This window comes from Periplaneta americana, unplaced genomic scaffold (assembly GCF_040183065.1).
Source record: "Periplaneta americana isolate PAMFEO1 unplaced genomic scaffold, P.americana_PAMFEO1_priV1 scaffold_20, whole genome shotgun sequence".
NCBI classification, from domain to species: domain Eukaryota; kingdom Metazoa; phylum Arthropoda; class Insecta; order Blattodea; family Blattidae; genus Periplaneta; species Periplaneta americana.
Window position 1 is genome coordinate 1638737 of NW_027185501.1, and position 17884 is coordinate 1656620.

A 17884-nucleotide genomic window follows, 5' to 3' on the forward strand; every position below is an offset into this window, starting at 1 on the left:
TGTAAAAGTAAAAACATGTGGATAACTCAGGGAATTAAAATATCATGTGCTAGAAAAAGGAATCTATATTTAATGAGTAGGAATAGTGATGATCCTCATGTTCTTAATTACTACAAGAATTACTGTAAAACTTTGACAAAAGTTATAAAAGATGCAAAGAAAATGTATCTGAATGAAAAAATACAAAATTCAGATAATAAGATTAAAACTATTTGGGATATTATTAAAAATGAAACTAATCGATATTCAAAGAGTGAAAATATTACTTGCATTAAAATCAATGATAGTAAAATAGATAACCCAAAATCAATTGCAAATCATTTTAACGACTTCTATATAAATATTATTCAGAACTTAAACATTCAAGATTGTGCAGAAGATGCTGCACTTGGTTACCTAACTGATGCATTTAACACTGAGTTTTTAGGTCTCAAATTTATTCCCACTACCGCAGCAGAAATCATGCATGTGATAAAACAACTAAAAACAAAATATTCCTCTGGATATGATGAAATTTCAAGTAAAGTTCTGAAAGCTTGTTCTGAAATATTATCCCCTCCGTTAAGCTATCTATGCAATTTGTCAGTGCAATGTGGTATTTTTCCAGAAAGACTCAAATATTCAATAGTAAAACCAATATACAAAAAGGGAGATAAATGTACTATTGCTAATTACAGACCCATATCATTATTAACAACATTTTCAAAAGTGTTTGAGAAAGTTATGTATAATAGATTATATCATTACCTGGAGTCCAACAATATATTAGTTTTAGAACAGTTTGGATTTAGAAAACAAAAATCGACAGAGAATGCTGCTTTTAGTTTGGTGGATGAAATACTAAATTCATTAAATTCGAAACTACATGTAGGTGGGATTTTTTGTGACTTGGCTAAAGCATTTGATTGTGTAGACCACAGTATATTAGTAAAAAATTGAAGTTTTATGGTATTAAAGATGAGATGTTGGGTTGGTTTACATCGTACTTATCAAATAGAAAACAAAAAGTAGAAATAAATGTACCAAATAGTCATAAAGTTACTTATTCAGAATTTAGAAATATTAAACATGGTGTTCCGCAGGGGTCAATTTTAGGTCCATTGTTGTTTCTAGTTTATATTAATGATTTAGCCTTGACCATAAACAATTCATCCCATGTAATTTTATTTGCAGATGATACAAGTGTAATTATTTCAAGCAAACAATACGATAATTTTATAAACACTTCTAATACAGTGCTGAATCTAATGAATGAATGGTTCCATGCAAATAAACTAGCACTTAATGTTGATAAAACCAGTGCAGTCAAATTTAGTACACACAATAGTGCTCAGGTTTCCTACAGTATTCGATTAAATGGAACTCATCTCAAAGAATCTATAAGCACAAAGTTTCTTGGATTAGAATTGGATAATCACTTGAACTGGAAAACGCATATAGAATGTATTACTCGTAAATTGAGCTCTGCCTGTTATGCATTAAGATCCTTATCTACTATTGGTGATATAAACTTACTTAAAATGTCATACTTTGCATATTTTCACTCTGTAATGAAATATGGATTAATATTCTGGGGTAACTCGTCTGAAGCTAAACACGTTTTTGTTTTACAAAAGAAAGCTATAAGAATAATGGCCGGTGTGCATAAAAGGACCTCATGTAAAAATATTTTCCGAAACTTAGAAATCTTGACTTTACCTTGTGAATACATTCTTTCCCTAATGATGCTGTATATTAAGAACCAAGATAAATTCAGTACTAATCAAGACATTCATCATTTTAATACAAGACATAAATCAGATCTTCATCTACCCTCTGTTAGTCTAAGCTGTTTTAAAAAAGGAGTTCGCTATTCATGTATAACAGTCTTCAATGCACTGCCTAATTATCTTAAAGATTTGAAGAACAACGAGAAAAGGTTCAGAAAAGAATTAACCAAATTTCTACATACTCATACCTTCTACACAATTGATGAATTGTTTATGCTTGTGAATTGAATTATTCTACTTAAATGACATGTACAATTTTATTTAGTTCAACTAAAATATGTTTTTATAGTGACTTAATCTGTTTACTATGTATTGTATTTTTTGTTTAGCATAACTGATGAATTGTATGTACTGTAAATTGAATAATATACTGTATAGGTCTACTGATGAATTGTTTAAGCTTATAAATTGAAATAATCTACTTCATATGAATTGTATAGCTTAACGAAAATACTAATTTGATTGTATATGTTTGTATAGTTTGGCTGATGAATTGTATATGTTCTTAAAATGATTACTAGTCTGTGTAGCTCTACTGATATATTGTATATAGACCTACTGTAAATTGAATGGTAATATGTATAGCTCAACTGATGAATTGTTTATGATTATAAATTGAATTAATCTACTTGATATTAATTGCACAAATTTGTATAGCTTAATGAAAGTATGCTACTTTGTATTGTATATATTTGTATAGATTTGGCCGATGAATTGTATATGCTTTAAACTGAATAGTAATCTATATAGCTCTACTGATAAATTGTTTGTGTTTGTAATTTGAAGTAGTTTGCATGATATGTATTATCAATTTCTGTATATCACAACTGGTTGAATTGTTTATGCCTTAAATTTAATTAAATTGTTTTGTATTATAATATAGCTCAACTTATGAATGATCGTTTGCGTTTGTAAATTTAATAATCTGATTGGCTATGTATTGTATACTTTTAGTAGAGCCATCGATGTTGCTCAGTCGACAGACTCGCTGGGCTGCTGATCCGGAGCTGCGTTCGGGCTTGGGTTGGATCCCCCTTTGGACTTTGGTTTCTTCGGAGGTTTTCCCCAGCCGTGGGACTGAAGCCGGATGGTCTATGGCGAGTCCTTGGCATCAACCCCTTTGATTTGATTACCTGGTTGGGTTTTTCCGAGGTTTCCCCCACCGAAAAGGCAAATGCCGGGTAATATTTTGGCGAATCCTCGGACCTCATCTCATCTCACTACATCTCGCCAAAATGTAAAAAAAAAAAATGTAAAAAAATTGTACAAAATTGTAAAAATTGTAGAAAATTACTAAATTGTAAAACTATAAAAATTTGTAAAAATTGTAATTGTAATATTGTAAAATGTTGACATGTTCCACATCTTAAAGCTTCATTGCTCATGTAAGATCTATGGAATAAAATAAATGAATGAATGAATGAATGAATACTCAGTAAAACAAGATTGTCTGATAAAACACACTTTCATTTTTTTGGACTTGTCAACAGGCAGGATTTTCATTAAAAAAGGAAATCTTCGTGAAGTGCAGAAGGTTCTCCTTCATTTTGTAGAAGTTACAGTTTGATGTGGTTTAACATCATCTACCATTATTAGGCCTTACTTCCTTCGAGAATGAACACAGCAAAGCAGGGAGATGTGCTTCCGAAATTAATTACCAAAGAATGCAGAATAATATGTTCTGCATTATCCCATATTTCCTTCATTGTCATGAACGTGCTATGGGCTGTTTTTCGAAGACAAATCATATCTCGATTTGGGAACATTGCATGCAAGGTCAATAAATGCACAATAAGTATCTTTACAAATTGGTTCTTTTTTCTTTTTCTTGTAGTGTAAATAAGTTATCAATGCATGAACGACCAAACCAGAAACCAGATTGTTTCTCACCAATTTTTCTATTGATATCCTTTTGAAATCTGGTCTGTAGAAACGTGTATTTTTGATTTTAAACAAATTTTTATTGAAAATTATTGTATTTCATATGCACCATTTGTGGATAAGCCTACTCATGTCTACAGAATATGGACAAAGTTTGTCCTCAAATTCAGAAAAAATTATTATACACAGACAGATAGATGACATATCCAGAATTAATTTTTCGGTATCTCAGATGCTGAAAAAGAGATCAAATAAAATCTCGAAATCGATTTTTTGCTCACTGTACTCCGTATAATTAGAAAGTAAAATGTGTCAAATAATGATGGTGAAGAACTGAAGATTTATATTTGCAGTTATATTTAAAATGTTCTACTGTCCATTTGAGATAGTGATTTGGTTCGGTTTTATAATGCAAAGTAAGCATGCAGAAAAGCTTATGAATAGTTGAATATAACTAGCATACAGATTAGAACTGTATGAACAGTGTAGTGATTATTGCTTCCTATAATAAATTCTACAGTTTTCAGGAACGAGAAAAATGAATATTTTTACTGTATTTTGTAATTTTCTAGGATTATATTTTATGGGAAAATTTTACCATTCCTCGTGCCACTCCCTGAGTGGGTTGAGTTGGTCAGTGGTTGGAATATATTCAAGAATTAATTAATTTTTATGTAAATGGTGATTGTTTCATTTTAGAACACATTTACGCAAGCTGTGGCAGAATGAGAAGAATTTCATGTGTGCTCTGTTGCCAGTATTGGAATACTGCGATACACAGTACCCAACTGATGCTTGTTCCTCACAGTCATTCCTGTTCCACCACCCAAAATGAGACCAGTAAGTAAATAATTGTACTTGTGTCAGGAAGAATTTTATTTAACCTCTTTCATAAAAATTGATAGCACCTTCTAACAGTAAGCTGCTCTTGGAAGTCATTTGCTGTTTGAATACTGTATTATGTCGTTCTTAATTTTATGTAACTACCTATATCCCCTGTACAGAGCATAATTTTTTCAGGAGGAAGGGAAAAGTATTTAAATATCAATAGGCCTACAGAAGAATATTATATAATTTGGTAGAAAACATTGGTGAATACGATGACTTCAACGAGGATCAGTGTAGGCCTATTGATATTTAATTGATTTTTCCTTCCTCCTGAAAAATTATGCTTTGCACTGTCACATAGGAGGTTTCATAAATTCAACGACAATATGTTAGTAAGCATGTTAATTAACATAGTTGTTACTAATGTTTTAATTTCTTAACAATTATTAGATTTATATCATAGTATGGACGCACGCACAAAGAAAGTGGATTGTTTGCTGCCAATCAGTGTGAAAATTGCTTACATTTTAGCAGTAGACATTGGATGTTCAGGCAAGTGCCTGTTTTATATGAACTAACGTTTTGAAAATCTAATATGTATGAATCATTTAAATATTAAGTACCCTAATGCCCCATTTCACGAAGCTTCAATAAATCAATCCAAATTAAATATTAACTAGTGAACATTAAAATATAAACAATTCACTAAAATGCGAGCTGTTCACCAGCCAGATTTTCTTAACATTTAATGAACAGTAAGTAATGCTTCATTACAAATAAATAAGTGCATTCAGTGAAAATTTAGACAATCTAACTATGGCTGCCTTTGCTGATGATTTAGTAGTCATAGGGGATATCTCAGCTGCCCAGGACCTAGTATTAATGGTGAAGGAGCTTTTAGAAGGCATTGGATTACACATTAATCCTAATAAATCAACTTCCATTAATATTGTAAAAGGAAAGTTATGTGAAGAGGATCTGATTCTATATGAAGATTGCTCCATAAGAGGGATCAAACGAGATGAAACTATAAGATATTTGGGTGTATCATTCAATGAGGAAATAACATTTGATCGGCAGGCATTTATGTTAAGTCTGAAAAATGATTTGGAAAATTTAGTATCCACCTTCATGCTCCATCCAGATCAAAAGCTCAACATTGTTAACCAGTATATATGGCCTAAATTGATCTACCCATTACAAATGGCTCCTATCCATCAGTTACCAGGAACATTCTTAGAAGATAGTGTCAAGTTAATCCATAGTTCTTTTAAACAAATGCTTATGTTGCCATCTGATACACCTACTAGTATGTTATATGCAAGCAAAAAATACAGAGGTGTGGGACTAGTCAGAGCATCATGGGAAGCATTCTTGCAACACTGCAACATCTGCATCACTTTAATATTAAATGAAAATCCTTATGTAAATAGTATGCGACCTTTGATGTCTGAACTTAATTCTTCCTGTCAACATCTAAGTCTCCCTTGTCCAGTTGAACTTCTTAAATCTGTGACTAGGAAATTAAGAGAGGAATTAAGAAATACAGAATTCGAATCTTGGGAAGTAATGCCTGGAAGAGGCAGATGTGTAGAATTGTACAGCCAAGTACCTAAAGCCAATGCCTGGATTTTTAATAAGTCTGGACTATCTACATCTGAATGGGTAACCTGCTTTAAAATGAATGCCAATTTAGCAGCAGTTAGAGGAGTACCTGGTCGCTCTTTGGACGGATCTCAGTGCAGACATGGATGCCTAGAGACTGAAACCCTTGCCCACGTCCAAGGTCAGTGTAACAGAGGTTTACTCCTCCGAAATGCCAGACACCATCATATTCGATCCTTAATTGCAACTGATTTGAAAAAAAAGTCTTGGACAGTAGAAAAGGAAGTCTTTTGCCTTGCTAGTAATGGCTCCTCTAGACATATTGACATCATAGCGTATTCCCAGACTACCAAGAAAGGTTATATAATTGATTCTACCATAAGGATTGAAACGGGGAGTAGCCAGCCAGAGGATGTCAATCAAGAAAAGATCAACATTTATCTGCCAACAGTTGATCACTTCAAAGCAAAATACCAGCTTGAAGACATTGAGGTGATTGGTCTTCTTATTGGAGCTCGTGGTGTGATTCCCAAGTTCTTTGAAAGCTTCAGGAAGACTTCTGAACTACCACAGACACTTACTGCTGACATCATAACTTCAGTTTTGAAACGCTCTTGCCAAATTCTGAGTCATCATATTCACTCTGTTTAATTTCTTTTTCTTCACTTTATAATTCATATATGTTTATTTTAATTTTCTTTTGTACAAAATTTATGTAAACATGTTGTTGTTGTTTTCTAATGCCAGGCATTTGACAATAAAGTCATTTGACCTCTTGCACTCCAATATTTTTCAAAGATAACTCAAGAAGTTAATAATTATATTAGTAACTAGATGTCACTACCTCTACTTCTTTATTACCATTTCTTAAATATACACACACTCAATCTCCTTCTCTTATGTAAACATTTAATATTGTAAAATTAATGTAGGCGAGTACACTGAGTTCTTCTGGGCTACTTCCAATTTAACAATTTAAATTTTTAAAAAATCATAAGTAAATATATCACATTTTCATGATTTGAAAATTTGTGATTAATTTCTGTGATATATCTGCGAGAATTCCACTATTGGTCTGTCTACCTTTGGGTAACAGTTTCATACTAAAACCTTTAAAATCAAAATATTTTAATTGGTCAGCATTAAGGTTTGCTTCTTGAATAAGGAAGATATCTACATTATTATCTGAGAGTATATTGGGTAGTTCAGTCTTCTTAGCTGATGTTATGCCGCCAGCATTTCATTGTAAGATGTTAAGGTGATTCTGTACCATTAAAGATCCGATTGGGGACTATTTTAGAGTATAATCTAAATTTAACAGAAGAAATACTGAAATCAGAAGGAAACACTGAAATAATGAAACAATTATCTTTAGAGACAATTAATATTAGGTACCGGTACCCTCCACAAAACTGGCTTCATTTATACAGCAATGGATCCTTGATCTCAAGGGAACAAGGTGCCAGTGCAGGTGTTATGTGCTGTCTCTTCTCACTTTATAGATCTCTTGGACATGGAACAACAAGTTTTGATGGAGAAATCATTGCAATAAGTGAAAGTCTCAGGAATCTTCTATGCCACATCAATAAATTCAAGAATGCAGTTATATTGTCAGACTCCAAAGCAGCTATTCTATCAAAAGTCTCTAAACACGCACCTTCATTTCAAACAGCAGAAATAACTAAAATGCACTCTCAATTTATATCACTCAATAAAAGAATTGTATTCCAATGGATACCATCCCTTTGTGGAATCCTGGGAAACGAGAATGCAGATGCTTTAGCAAAGAAGGGCAGCACTGCTACTTACAGACCTGTTACTAAATCTATGTATTACTCTGTAAAAATATTTATTACATCTACATACTTAGACTTCAACAAACAAAATTTGATAACACAATCTCAAGGGAAAAAATAGAAAACACTGCATCATAATCCAGTTAATTCCCGATTTACCACGCAAATCGTCTGTAGCTGCATTTAGATTGGCAACAGGCCATGATTGTTTGGCCAAACACCTGCATAGAATTGGAATATATCAGTCCCCTAACTGCCCATTGTGCAACTCAAACCAAGAAATGGATTCGGAACACCTCAAAATCTGTGGTTCAGTGGCTGACCATGATAATATCTTTCAAAAATATTGGAGTGCAAGAGGTCAAATGACTTTATTGTCAAATGCCTCTCATTAGAAAACAACAACAACATTTTCATGAAACCACAACCTACTATGTTGCAAATTGTTACCTGCTATATCATTTGCATATGAGCCAACAATGAAGCAACACAGTTATAAAATATAGAATATGGAGGAAAAAGTATTATTATTATTATTATTATTATTATTATTATTATTATTATTATTATTATTGATCTAATTAGATCTATAACTTATTCTTTTTCTGCTGCTATGTGTCTATTAATTGTATACTATATATTGGTTAGATCCAAGCTTGAATATGCATCTGTAATATGGAACTCCATTATTTCTACTGACTCGGATAAATTGGAGAATATCCAAAGAAAATTTATTTCTTTGTGTTCTTATAGATTTGTACCCAATTCCAATGATTATAAATATGAGATTAACTGCAGATATTGTAATTGCTATAGTTTGTCAGACATCAAGATCTTGATTATTTATTTTTTTGTAAAATCATTAAGGATGTTATTGATGTGAATCCTTCTTCAGCAATATCAGTCTTCATATTCCTGCTAAAATTTTTTGCAATAGAAATTCTAAATCTCTCTCTCCGGTCAGCAGTTGTATAAAATATGCTAATTTGCATGGATTAAACTTGGATCCATTTCATGTGTAGTATATACTTTTGGAGTTTTATGGCAGTTGTTATTAATTTATGTCTTTTATTTAGATATGTATTGTATTATGGGTATTATTCTCATTATCTTTCTTATCATTCGTATTATATTCATATATAAGATTCCATCTTTCATTTTCAGTTTTCATATTTTAAATTATTTTTTAATAATAATTATTCCTATGTACTTTTATTGTAATTTCTATCATTATTAATGTTCTTGTAATGATATTGTCATGTGCTGAACTGTTATTTGCCCCTGGCTGTTGTACAGCACATTAAATATTAGTAAATAAATAATAATTATTAATTTTATTTTTATTAGTATTATTATTTTTATTATTATTATTATTATTATTATTATTATTATTATTGTTATTATTATTATTAATATGATTGTTATTATTTTATTCTTATTGTTATTATTCTTATTGTTTTTATTATTATTATTATCATTATTATTATTATTATTATTATTATTATCATTACTATTATTATCATTATTACCATTATCATTATTATTATACCTATTATCATTATATTGTGACGGCCACGTGAGATTCGATCTCACGACCGACGGAGGAAGGGCTAAGTGGGCCGTGTTGGGCGGGTTGCGCGTGCATCTGCTTCCTGTGGCATGTGTTGTGGCTTAGGGAGTAGAGTGGAGTGGGGAGAGAGCAGAGAGACATCCAGATGATTCGAGAATGGACACGCGCGGAAATCACGAGACCGCGAACTCTCCAGAAACTATGGCTTAGTTATAAATACAACGCGCAAGTGAACGCGAGTAATTCGGCCCATCAGTAAGCCAGTGTTGTTACAGGCAGATTTGGACAGTAAGCGAGTTAGTCTTGTGTAGCGGTGAAGCGCGACTTGAGTTGTGTCCGTAACTGTGGAGCCTGAAGTCCTGAGTTCGAGTGCAGTGGACCGCAGTTGGGGGACCTGAGTTCGAAGTTCAGCGGATCGTCTCTGAAGGTCTGGGGTTCGAGATTCTGTGAACGAGAGTGACTGAGCTAGAAGAACTAGCCAAGACAAACGAGCTGTGAACTGAGAACTGACCATTCTGTGTTGTAAATAGTGCTTTGTAAATATCAGTTAAGATTAACAGTTCATTGTTGTTCGTAATAGTCCAAGTAAATTGTCATTGTCGTCAGTGGAGTGCACTAACGAATACTGTGTTACTGTGTGGAGAGCAAATCCTATTGTTGAGATAATAAAATTACATTGTTGTTCAGTACAAAAAGTTGCAATATTATCATTATTATAATTATCATCATTATTATTATCATTATTATAATTATTATCATTATTATCATTATCATCATTATTATCATCTCTTCATCCCTGCTGCTGCTGTTATAGCTGTTGTAATTGTTGCATTCCTGATTCCAGTGGTTGCATCATTTGAGGGAGGAATGATACATACATTAACTCGATTTAAGTATAGATAATATTCTTGAAATCTATTGTCCAGAATGAAGAAAATTAGAGACATGGATTTACTGTAGTATGAAGTACAGTTGCAGAGCTGAAAGAAAGTAGAAAAAGAAAGTAGAAACTTAATATCTACATAATATGCTGTATTTATTTTATATATTCATTGAAGACATCAGCTCAAAGAATTTGAGTGACCATAAGGGTCCTGAATACAATAAACATGCACAACATAATGTGATTTGAAACATTAAGAAAAAAGAAAGTTAGGCCTAATTGTTGAAGGGAAATATATAAATGGATTAATTGAAATAGAGATGATGATGTAATATTTGAAGAGAATCCTTGATAATATTTATAAGGACAGACATTACATAATCAAAAGGAATGTGAAGTTCCTTAAGATAATTCCATGTGAATTTTGTAATTGAACTGCTACTGCCAAACAGCAAACCAATGACAGACCATTATTTAAGAGGGACGTTGTACTTTTGAGAAAGATACGGCAGACAAGGTTCATATATAGACTTCTTCTCAATATCAACTTAGGCGGCCTGATTTAGGTTCCTTTCGAAATGGATAGTAGGGTCAAGAATATGTGTGCGTAAATTTAATTCTAATAAATGGAAGTTACTATACCATTTAAGTTTTGTTATGTTTGAAACATTTGAAATGGGGATATGGAGGAGAATAGAACATGTGAAGTGGACAGACAGAATAAGAAATGAAGCTGTGTAGGAAAGAGTGGGTGAAGAAAGAATGATGCTGAAACTGATCAAGAAGAGGAAAAGGAATTGATTAGGTCATTGGCTGAGAAAAAAAGTGCCTACTGAAGGATGCAGTGGGAGGAATGGTGAACAGGAGAAGAGTTCGGGGCAGAAGAAGATATCAGATTATAGACGACATTAAGATACATGGATCATATGAGGAAATGAAGAGGAAGGCAGAAAATAGGAAAGATTGGAGAAAGCTGGGTTTGCAGTGAAAGACCTGCCCTTGGGCAGAACAGTAAATGAATGACGTAGTTATAATAACCACTTTCATGTGTTAAAATAAAAATTAAGTTGTATGTTACCTAATTGACTAGTTTCAGCTTTGTCTCAGTCATTCTGATGATATTCTAACCTATGATCAGTTTCTTCTAAAATTTTGAGTACCGGTACCATGATCTTCATGTCCACACCTGTGGAGTAACGGTTAGCGTGTTTGGCCGCAAAACCAGGTGGGTTTGATTCCCAGTCGGGGCAAGTTACCTGGTTGAGGTTTTTTCTGGGGTTTTCCCTCAATCCAATATGAGCAAATGCTGGGTAACTTTCTGTGATGGACCCTGGACTCATTTCACTGGCATTATCATCTTCATCTCATTCAAACGCTAAATAACCTAAGATGCTGATAAAGCATCGTAAAATAACCTACTAAAATAAATAAATAAACGATCTTCATGATGCGTTATCTTTTGTGAAATTTTGTGTCATTCAGATTTTCAAAATGATCCTTTCTTAAATGGTTAAAATTTCTCCATCTGGCTCTTGATTTTCGAGCAGTTACAAATGTAACAATTCTGCGTCGAAACATTCCACCATTTTTTATTGCAACTAATGAACCATTAAAAATTTAAAGACAGAAATTTCTATCACTGTCCGCCGAGTTAGCTCTGTGGTAGTGTGTCTGCCTCCAGACTAGCTGGCCCAGGTTCGATTCCTGGCGGGGTCAGAAATGTTCATAAATTTTAATGTAAAATATCTACCTCAGGACTAGGAGAGATGACAGTATTGGATTTCCAGCCTCCCTAATGTTTCACTAGTTGTCTTTCGATTGCATATCCGAGAATAATCGATACTTGCACTTTCATATTGCTACAATCAACGAGCACAGAATACATAGAGTAGACACTAGCATCTTAATACTATTGGACGGAGTGAAGCCGGTTTGATGGACCTGACGCCATCTTGTTGCTACCAAAACATTGCAAAATAGCTATTACGTTATAGAAAATCTTATGATATAGGAATTCCATATGTCCCTAATTTCCTGGAGGACTCACACTTCCTTGTTTGTTTCGTAATACAGAATCCCTAGGCACGTATTTTTAGCAAAAATTGCAAAACTATAATCGATAAATCACATATATACATATTTAAATTGACAGCTCTTCAAATTGCAATATGGTATTTAATAGGTACTCCGGAAAGTTAAACAAACAATAATGATAAAAAAGGAAGATAACAGTTTGACCTTATTTTGCTACTAGTCCAATAAAAATGCTAGCCTATAATAAATACTTTCATAGATTGATCCATTTGCTTCGATTTAATAATGCAACTTGCTTCTTAACGCAAATTATCATTCTCTTCCTTTTGCCAGTATTTCATATAGATGTCCCGATTTTTGTTTAGAGAAAGAGTGGATGCTCTTAACCATATAATATTTGATAGGCTCTTCGTTTATAGTATATAATTAGATTATAACGGCGAACAAAAGTGAAGTTTTATTACCAGGTGGGTCAAGTTAGATCACGATGGAGTTAATGCAGCTACTAAATCTGCAAAGCATAAATCTGATTTCGTGATTATAAAAATTAATTATAATAATATTAATACATTATTTCTTTTTCTTCATAAAACGAATACGTGCATTCGGTTGAAGAGAAACCTCGGTACATCCATTTTTTATAGCACGCGACACAAACTTCCAACACGGGTTGTTAGGTTAGCTTCGCTCGTAGATGCTAAGTCTGCAAAGCATGTCTGATTTCGTGATTATAAAAATTAATTAAACAATATTAATGCACTATTTCTTTTTCATCAAATGAATACGTGCATTCGGTTGAAGAGAAACCTCGGTACACCCATTTTCTATAGCACGCGACACAAACTTCCAACATTGGTTGTTAGGTTAGCTTCGCTCGTAGATGCTAAGTCTGCAAAGCATGTCTGATTTCGTGATTATAAAAATTAATTAAATAATATTAATGCACTATTTCTTTTTCATCAAACGAATACATGCATTCGGCTGAAGAGAAACCTTGGTACACCCATTTTCTATAGCACGCGACACAAACTTCTAACTTGGGTTGTTAGGTTAGCTTCGCTCGTAAATGCTACATGTACAAAGCGTAAGTCTGATTTAGTGATTATAAAAATTAATTACAATAATATCAATACACTAATCCTTTATCTTAATCAAACTAATACGTGAACAATACGAATCTAACCGACTAACTTAGGCTAAATCATTCATTACCGTATCTAGCCTACCGGTAATAAGTACATTTCACACATGCATACTTACCTATGAAAAGTTATTCCAGGAATTTTTTTTTGAAAACCTGTTTATGCAGCCATACGCAGCACATGTAGGCATATTGAAATTAGTTAATTTGTTAATTAAAACAACGATGCAACATCACAATCAACTGCCCATGTGCTAGCCGGGAGCCCAATGTTTTGGTAGCATCATAATGGCGACTGTCTACAAAAGCGGCTTCACCTCCAAGCTGTTTATATCTACTCTATGCATTCTGTGCTCGTTGGCTACAATGGTGTTTTCTGATTGGTGGAACACCTGAACTTTAATGAATAGGTGTACTTTAATGAGGTCCATTAAAGGGCTGCTACCAGGTGTATAATTACTACATTTCGGCATGGTGGAGCATAAAGAATTTTACGACATTTTGAATAGTGCACTCAAAACTTAAACTAGGTCTAAATTAAGGACAGAAAAAGCATTCAGATTGGTATTTCTAAGGAAATGTTATACACAATGTGATAAGCTCTTTCGATTAATTTTTTGCAGTAGTAATAATAATAATAATAATAATAATAATAATAATAATAATAATAATAATCTATCTAAATAGTTTAATTTTTTTATAGAATAACAATTTAACTTTAGATAATATCTTGCCCAGAGCTAAGCTAATAACGTGATATAAGTATTAATGTATTAAGGATAGTTTATTATTGCTGTAACTTTAATTGTATATAAACATAATGAAGACATATTTTAAGCAATGTTATTAGTCTATGAAACTTTCTAGAGTTAAAACGTTAAAACTGTTACAACTTTTTTAAAAGGTAATGTACCTTTATGACAGACAGGCCCCATTTCAACACCGGTGTGGTGTCATCTTCAGTGTCCTGACATTGTTTTATTCAAGTGTTAAAGTGAATGATAAAAACAATGAACGTTGTTAGTATTTAAAATAGCACATTTAGAAATATAGGGATATGTACTACCTAATGCATATGTTAACTTCATTAGAAAAGATCCAGAACATTTTTAATAATCATATCTGATTTAAATAAAAAATAATTTATTTGATTTTCTACAGGTTACCGATTCTGTTGTATTTGCTGCTTCAACAATAAAAAGTTCTTACTTGTTACTTTCAGTATGTTCCTCCTACAATAAAATTCAACCTATGGAAATAAAAATTAGACATTTTTTCAAAAAATGGTATTTTATATGTTGTACTTCTCTTTTCATATTTGACATATTGACAAAATTTTAAAATATGTTTCGTTTCAACTAGAATATTTTATTTAAGTCTACAATATTTAACATTTTTTGTACATGGGATAAACTTTAAAGCTGCAGGTGACTCCAAAGAGGATATTATCACACAACCATTGATTTCAGCATCTTTGAGCATTTCTGAACACACACATAATTTGGTTTCCTATCCTGAATTACATAGTAGCCTACTGGAGGGAAAAATAAAAAAAAGGGAAATTTACATGTTTCTTGGGGTGAAGTTGACCACACTGTAGGAATTCACTGCATTTGATATAGTACTGAGTATAGATACAATTTTGAGGTTAGAAAGTTATTTTTTGCCCTTTTTTGTAGTCTCAAGACAGTGTTAGTTGGAAATGCCTAGAAAGTATGTATCAGTTGGTAAACAGAACTGCCAATATAGTAAACAAGATTTAGAAGATGCTCTAAAAGACTATTTAGATGGAAAATTGAGCATGAAACGGGCATGTGAGAAGTACCATATTCCAAAGGGAACACTTTTCAATAGGGTGCATGGATTGAAAGGAAAATCGTATGGTGGTCCAACGGTTTTTTCAGCTGGTGAGGAAAATATAATGGTAAACTGCTTGCTGGCATGCGCATCTTGGGGTTTTCCCTTAAATGCCCTTGATGTGAGGTTGTTTGCTAAGGGATATCTGGACAGAATAGGTAGGGAAGAAAAGAAATTTGTGAACAACATGCCTGGTGTTGAATGGGCTAAAAGCTTTTTGCAGCGACATTCTGAAAAATTGTCAGAGCGCCTGGCAAACAACATTAAAAGAGCAAGAGCAAACGTCAGTGAAGATGTAATTAGGGAATATCATGTAAATCTTTCTGACACAATAGAAGGGTTACCAGCAGAAAATGTTTTCAACTACGATGAAAGCAACTTGTCAGACGACCCAGGAAGAAGCAAGATGATTTTCAAGAGGGGTGTTAAGTATCCTGACAATGTTATAAATCATTCTAAGAGTTCCGTATCATTTATGATGTGTGTGTCAGCTGATGGAACTGCTCTTCCGCCATACGTGGTGTACAAATCAGCTCATTTATATGACACCTGGAGGGAAGGAGGACCAAAGGGAGCTCCATTTTGTACAAAACCATGCTGCAGTAGAGGGACACGTTACAATAGAACTTCGCATGGGTGGTTTGATACAATCACGTTCACAGATTGGTTCAAATCAATGTTCCTCCCACATGCTAGTCGTCTCCCTGGAAAGAAAGCCCTCATAGGTGATAATTTATCATCACACTTTAATGAGGAAGTGCTTCAGCTGTGTGAGAAGAACAATATTTTTTTTGTATGTCTTCCAGCCAACGCTACTCATCTATGCCAACCTCTAGATATCAGCTTTTTTGGACCATTAAAGAAAGCATGGAGGAAAATCCTAAACAGCTGGAAGAAATGTCACTCCAAGCACTCTGCTGTGGAAAAGAGCTTGTTTCCAAAGTTGTTTAAACAGTTGTTCAATGAAGTGCCAAATATGCACCAGAATATTATCAGTGGCTTTGAAGCCACAGGAATCCATCCTCTGAACTTAGATAAGCTCTTAAAAAGAATTCCCAGGAAAGAAACACTCACACCTTCAAAACACCCCGACACTCCTACGATGATAACAGAAACACTTGTAGAGTTTTTGAGCCAGCAGCGACATCCAGTGCAGACTTCATCAGGCTGTAATATAGAGAAGAAAGCCAGAAGACGACTGACATTGACTCCTGGTCAATCAGTTGCATCAGAGGACTCTCCTCTGAAGAATAATAGTGCCACTTCAATACCAGTATCCAAGCAATCAGGATCAGCTAGAAAGTTATTTGTTTTCCCTGGAAAGTCATTGACACTGACTTCCAATACAAGAAGAGTTGCCGAAACTGCTCAAAAAGAACCTCCACATTCTGCAGCAGTGCCGAAAGAAAATGACTTTGTGTTGGTGAAATTCAAACAAACAAAAAGTGTCCTTTATTATGTGGGTCAAGTCATGAAGTGAATGAAAGTGGTGACCTGGAAGTCAAATTCATGCGCCGTAGTAATAAGATTCCAGGTGCATTTCATTTCCCAAATGTGGAAGATATTTCTTTCGTAAAAGTTGATGATGTAGTGAGAGTATTAAGTGAGGTTTCTGCTCCTAAAAGGCTAACCTCACGACAGAAATCATATTTTAATTTTGTGTTAGATGAGGACAATGTTCACTGAAATGTAAAAGTGGAACTGGCTTCGTAACACCTACTCACACATGGTACCGGTATTTTATTGTAATTATCAATTTGTTTAAAATTTTCCAATGTTTTTAATGTGTTTGAAGTCAATTATGACACTTTTCTTAGAAATTGCTCTGTTAAAATTCAAATTTCAATAAAAATTACGTTTGATAAGGTGTTGTATGTTGTGTATAGGTACTGGCTACTGTTTCTTGGTGTTTTAATCACTGTGGTATAAAAGCAATGGTTAACCTTCATTTTCATAAGGTCACCTTCATCCCATGGCTTAAAGAACTTATTTCTACATGAAATACTTGTGTGTGGTCACCTTCACCCCATGCGGGGAGAAGGTGACCAAATAATGTTTTTTTTAAATTAAGACTACTTGTAATAGCGAAAGTATGTTTGCTCTGATTAAATTCTATTCTTCAGATACGCACTTTTCTTTATATGCTTTTACAAAAAAAATTAAAAAATAATCCTGAACGCCACAGTTATGCAAAGTTCAGAATTGGTCACCTTCACCCCGTTTTACGGTATGTGTGCTTGTGTCTAGAGCTCAGCAGCTGGGTTGCCTTCTTGCATCCCAATAGTGTGTTATCAGTTGTTGATAGCTGCTTCCTTCTGTCTTCTTCATGGCTGGATATTGGAAGGGATATTCTTTATCCATTGTATGGTACTGATTGGCTCTTTACATCGATGCAGTCAGATGAATAGATGGATAGCCCTTGTAAATGTTTTGCAGGATAGATATGACCTGTATGTAACCTGAAGAAAGTCACTGCTTGTGATCTTTGGAAGTCTGGGTGGAAACTTGTTGCTTTATGGT

The 17884-nt window shown here is 33.5% G+C and overlaps 1 protein-coding gene across 4 annotated transcripts in view; it reads left to right on the forward strand.

The window, feature by feature from the left end:
• Positions 1-4500, forward strand: part of LOC138693736 (DNA-directed RNA polymerase I subunit RPA1-like) — a 40778-nt gene extending 36278 nt beyond the window's left edge. For 3 of the 4 annotated variants that reach the window (XM_069817557.1, XM_069817556.1, XM_069817555.1), the window contains one exon: positions 4350-4500. In XM_069817557.1, coding sequence (XP_069673658.1) covers positions 4350-4485 — 136 coding nt within the window. In that variant the 3' untranslated portion in view covers positions 4486-4500. Of the gene's footprint in view, positions 1-2723; positions 3170-4349 lie in introns of those variants that run through there. The other variant, XM_069817558.1, reaches the window with a different exon arrangement.
• Positions 4501-17884: the final 13384 nt, after the last annotated feature.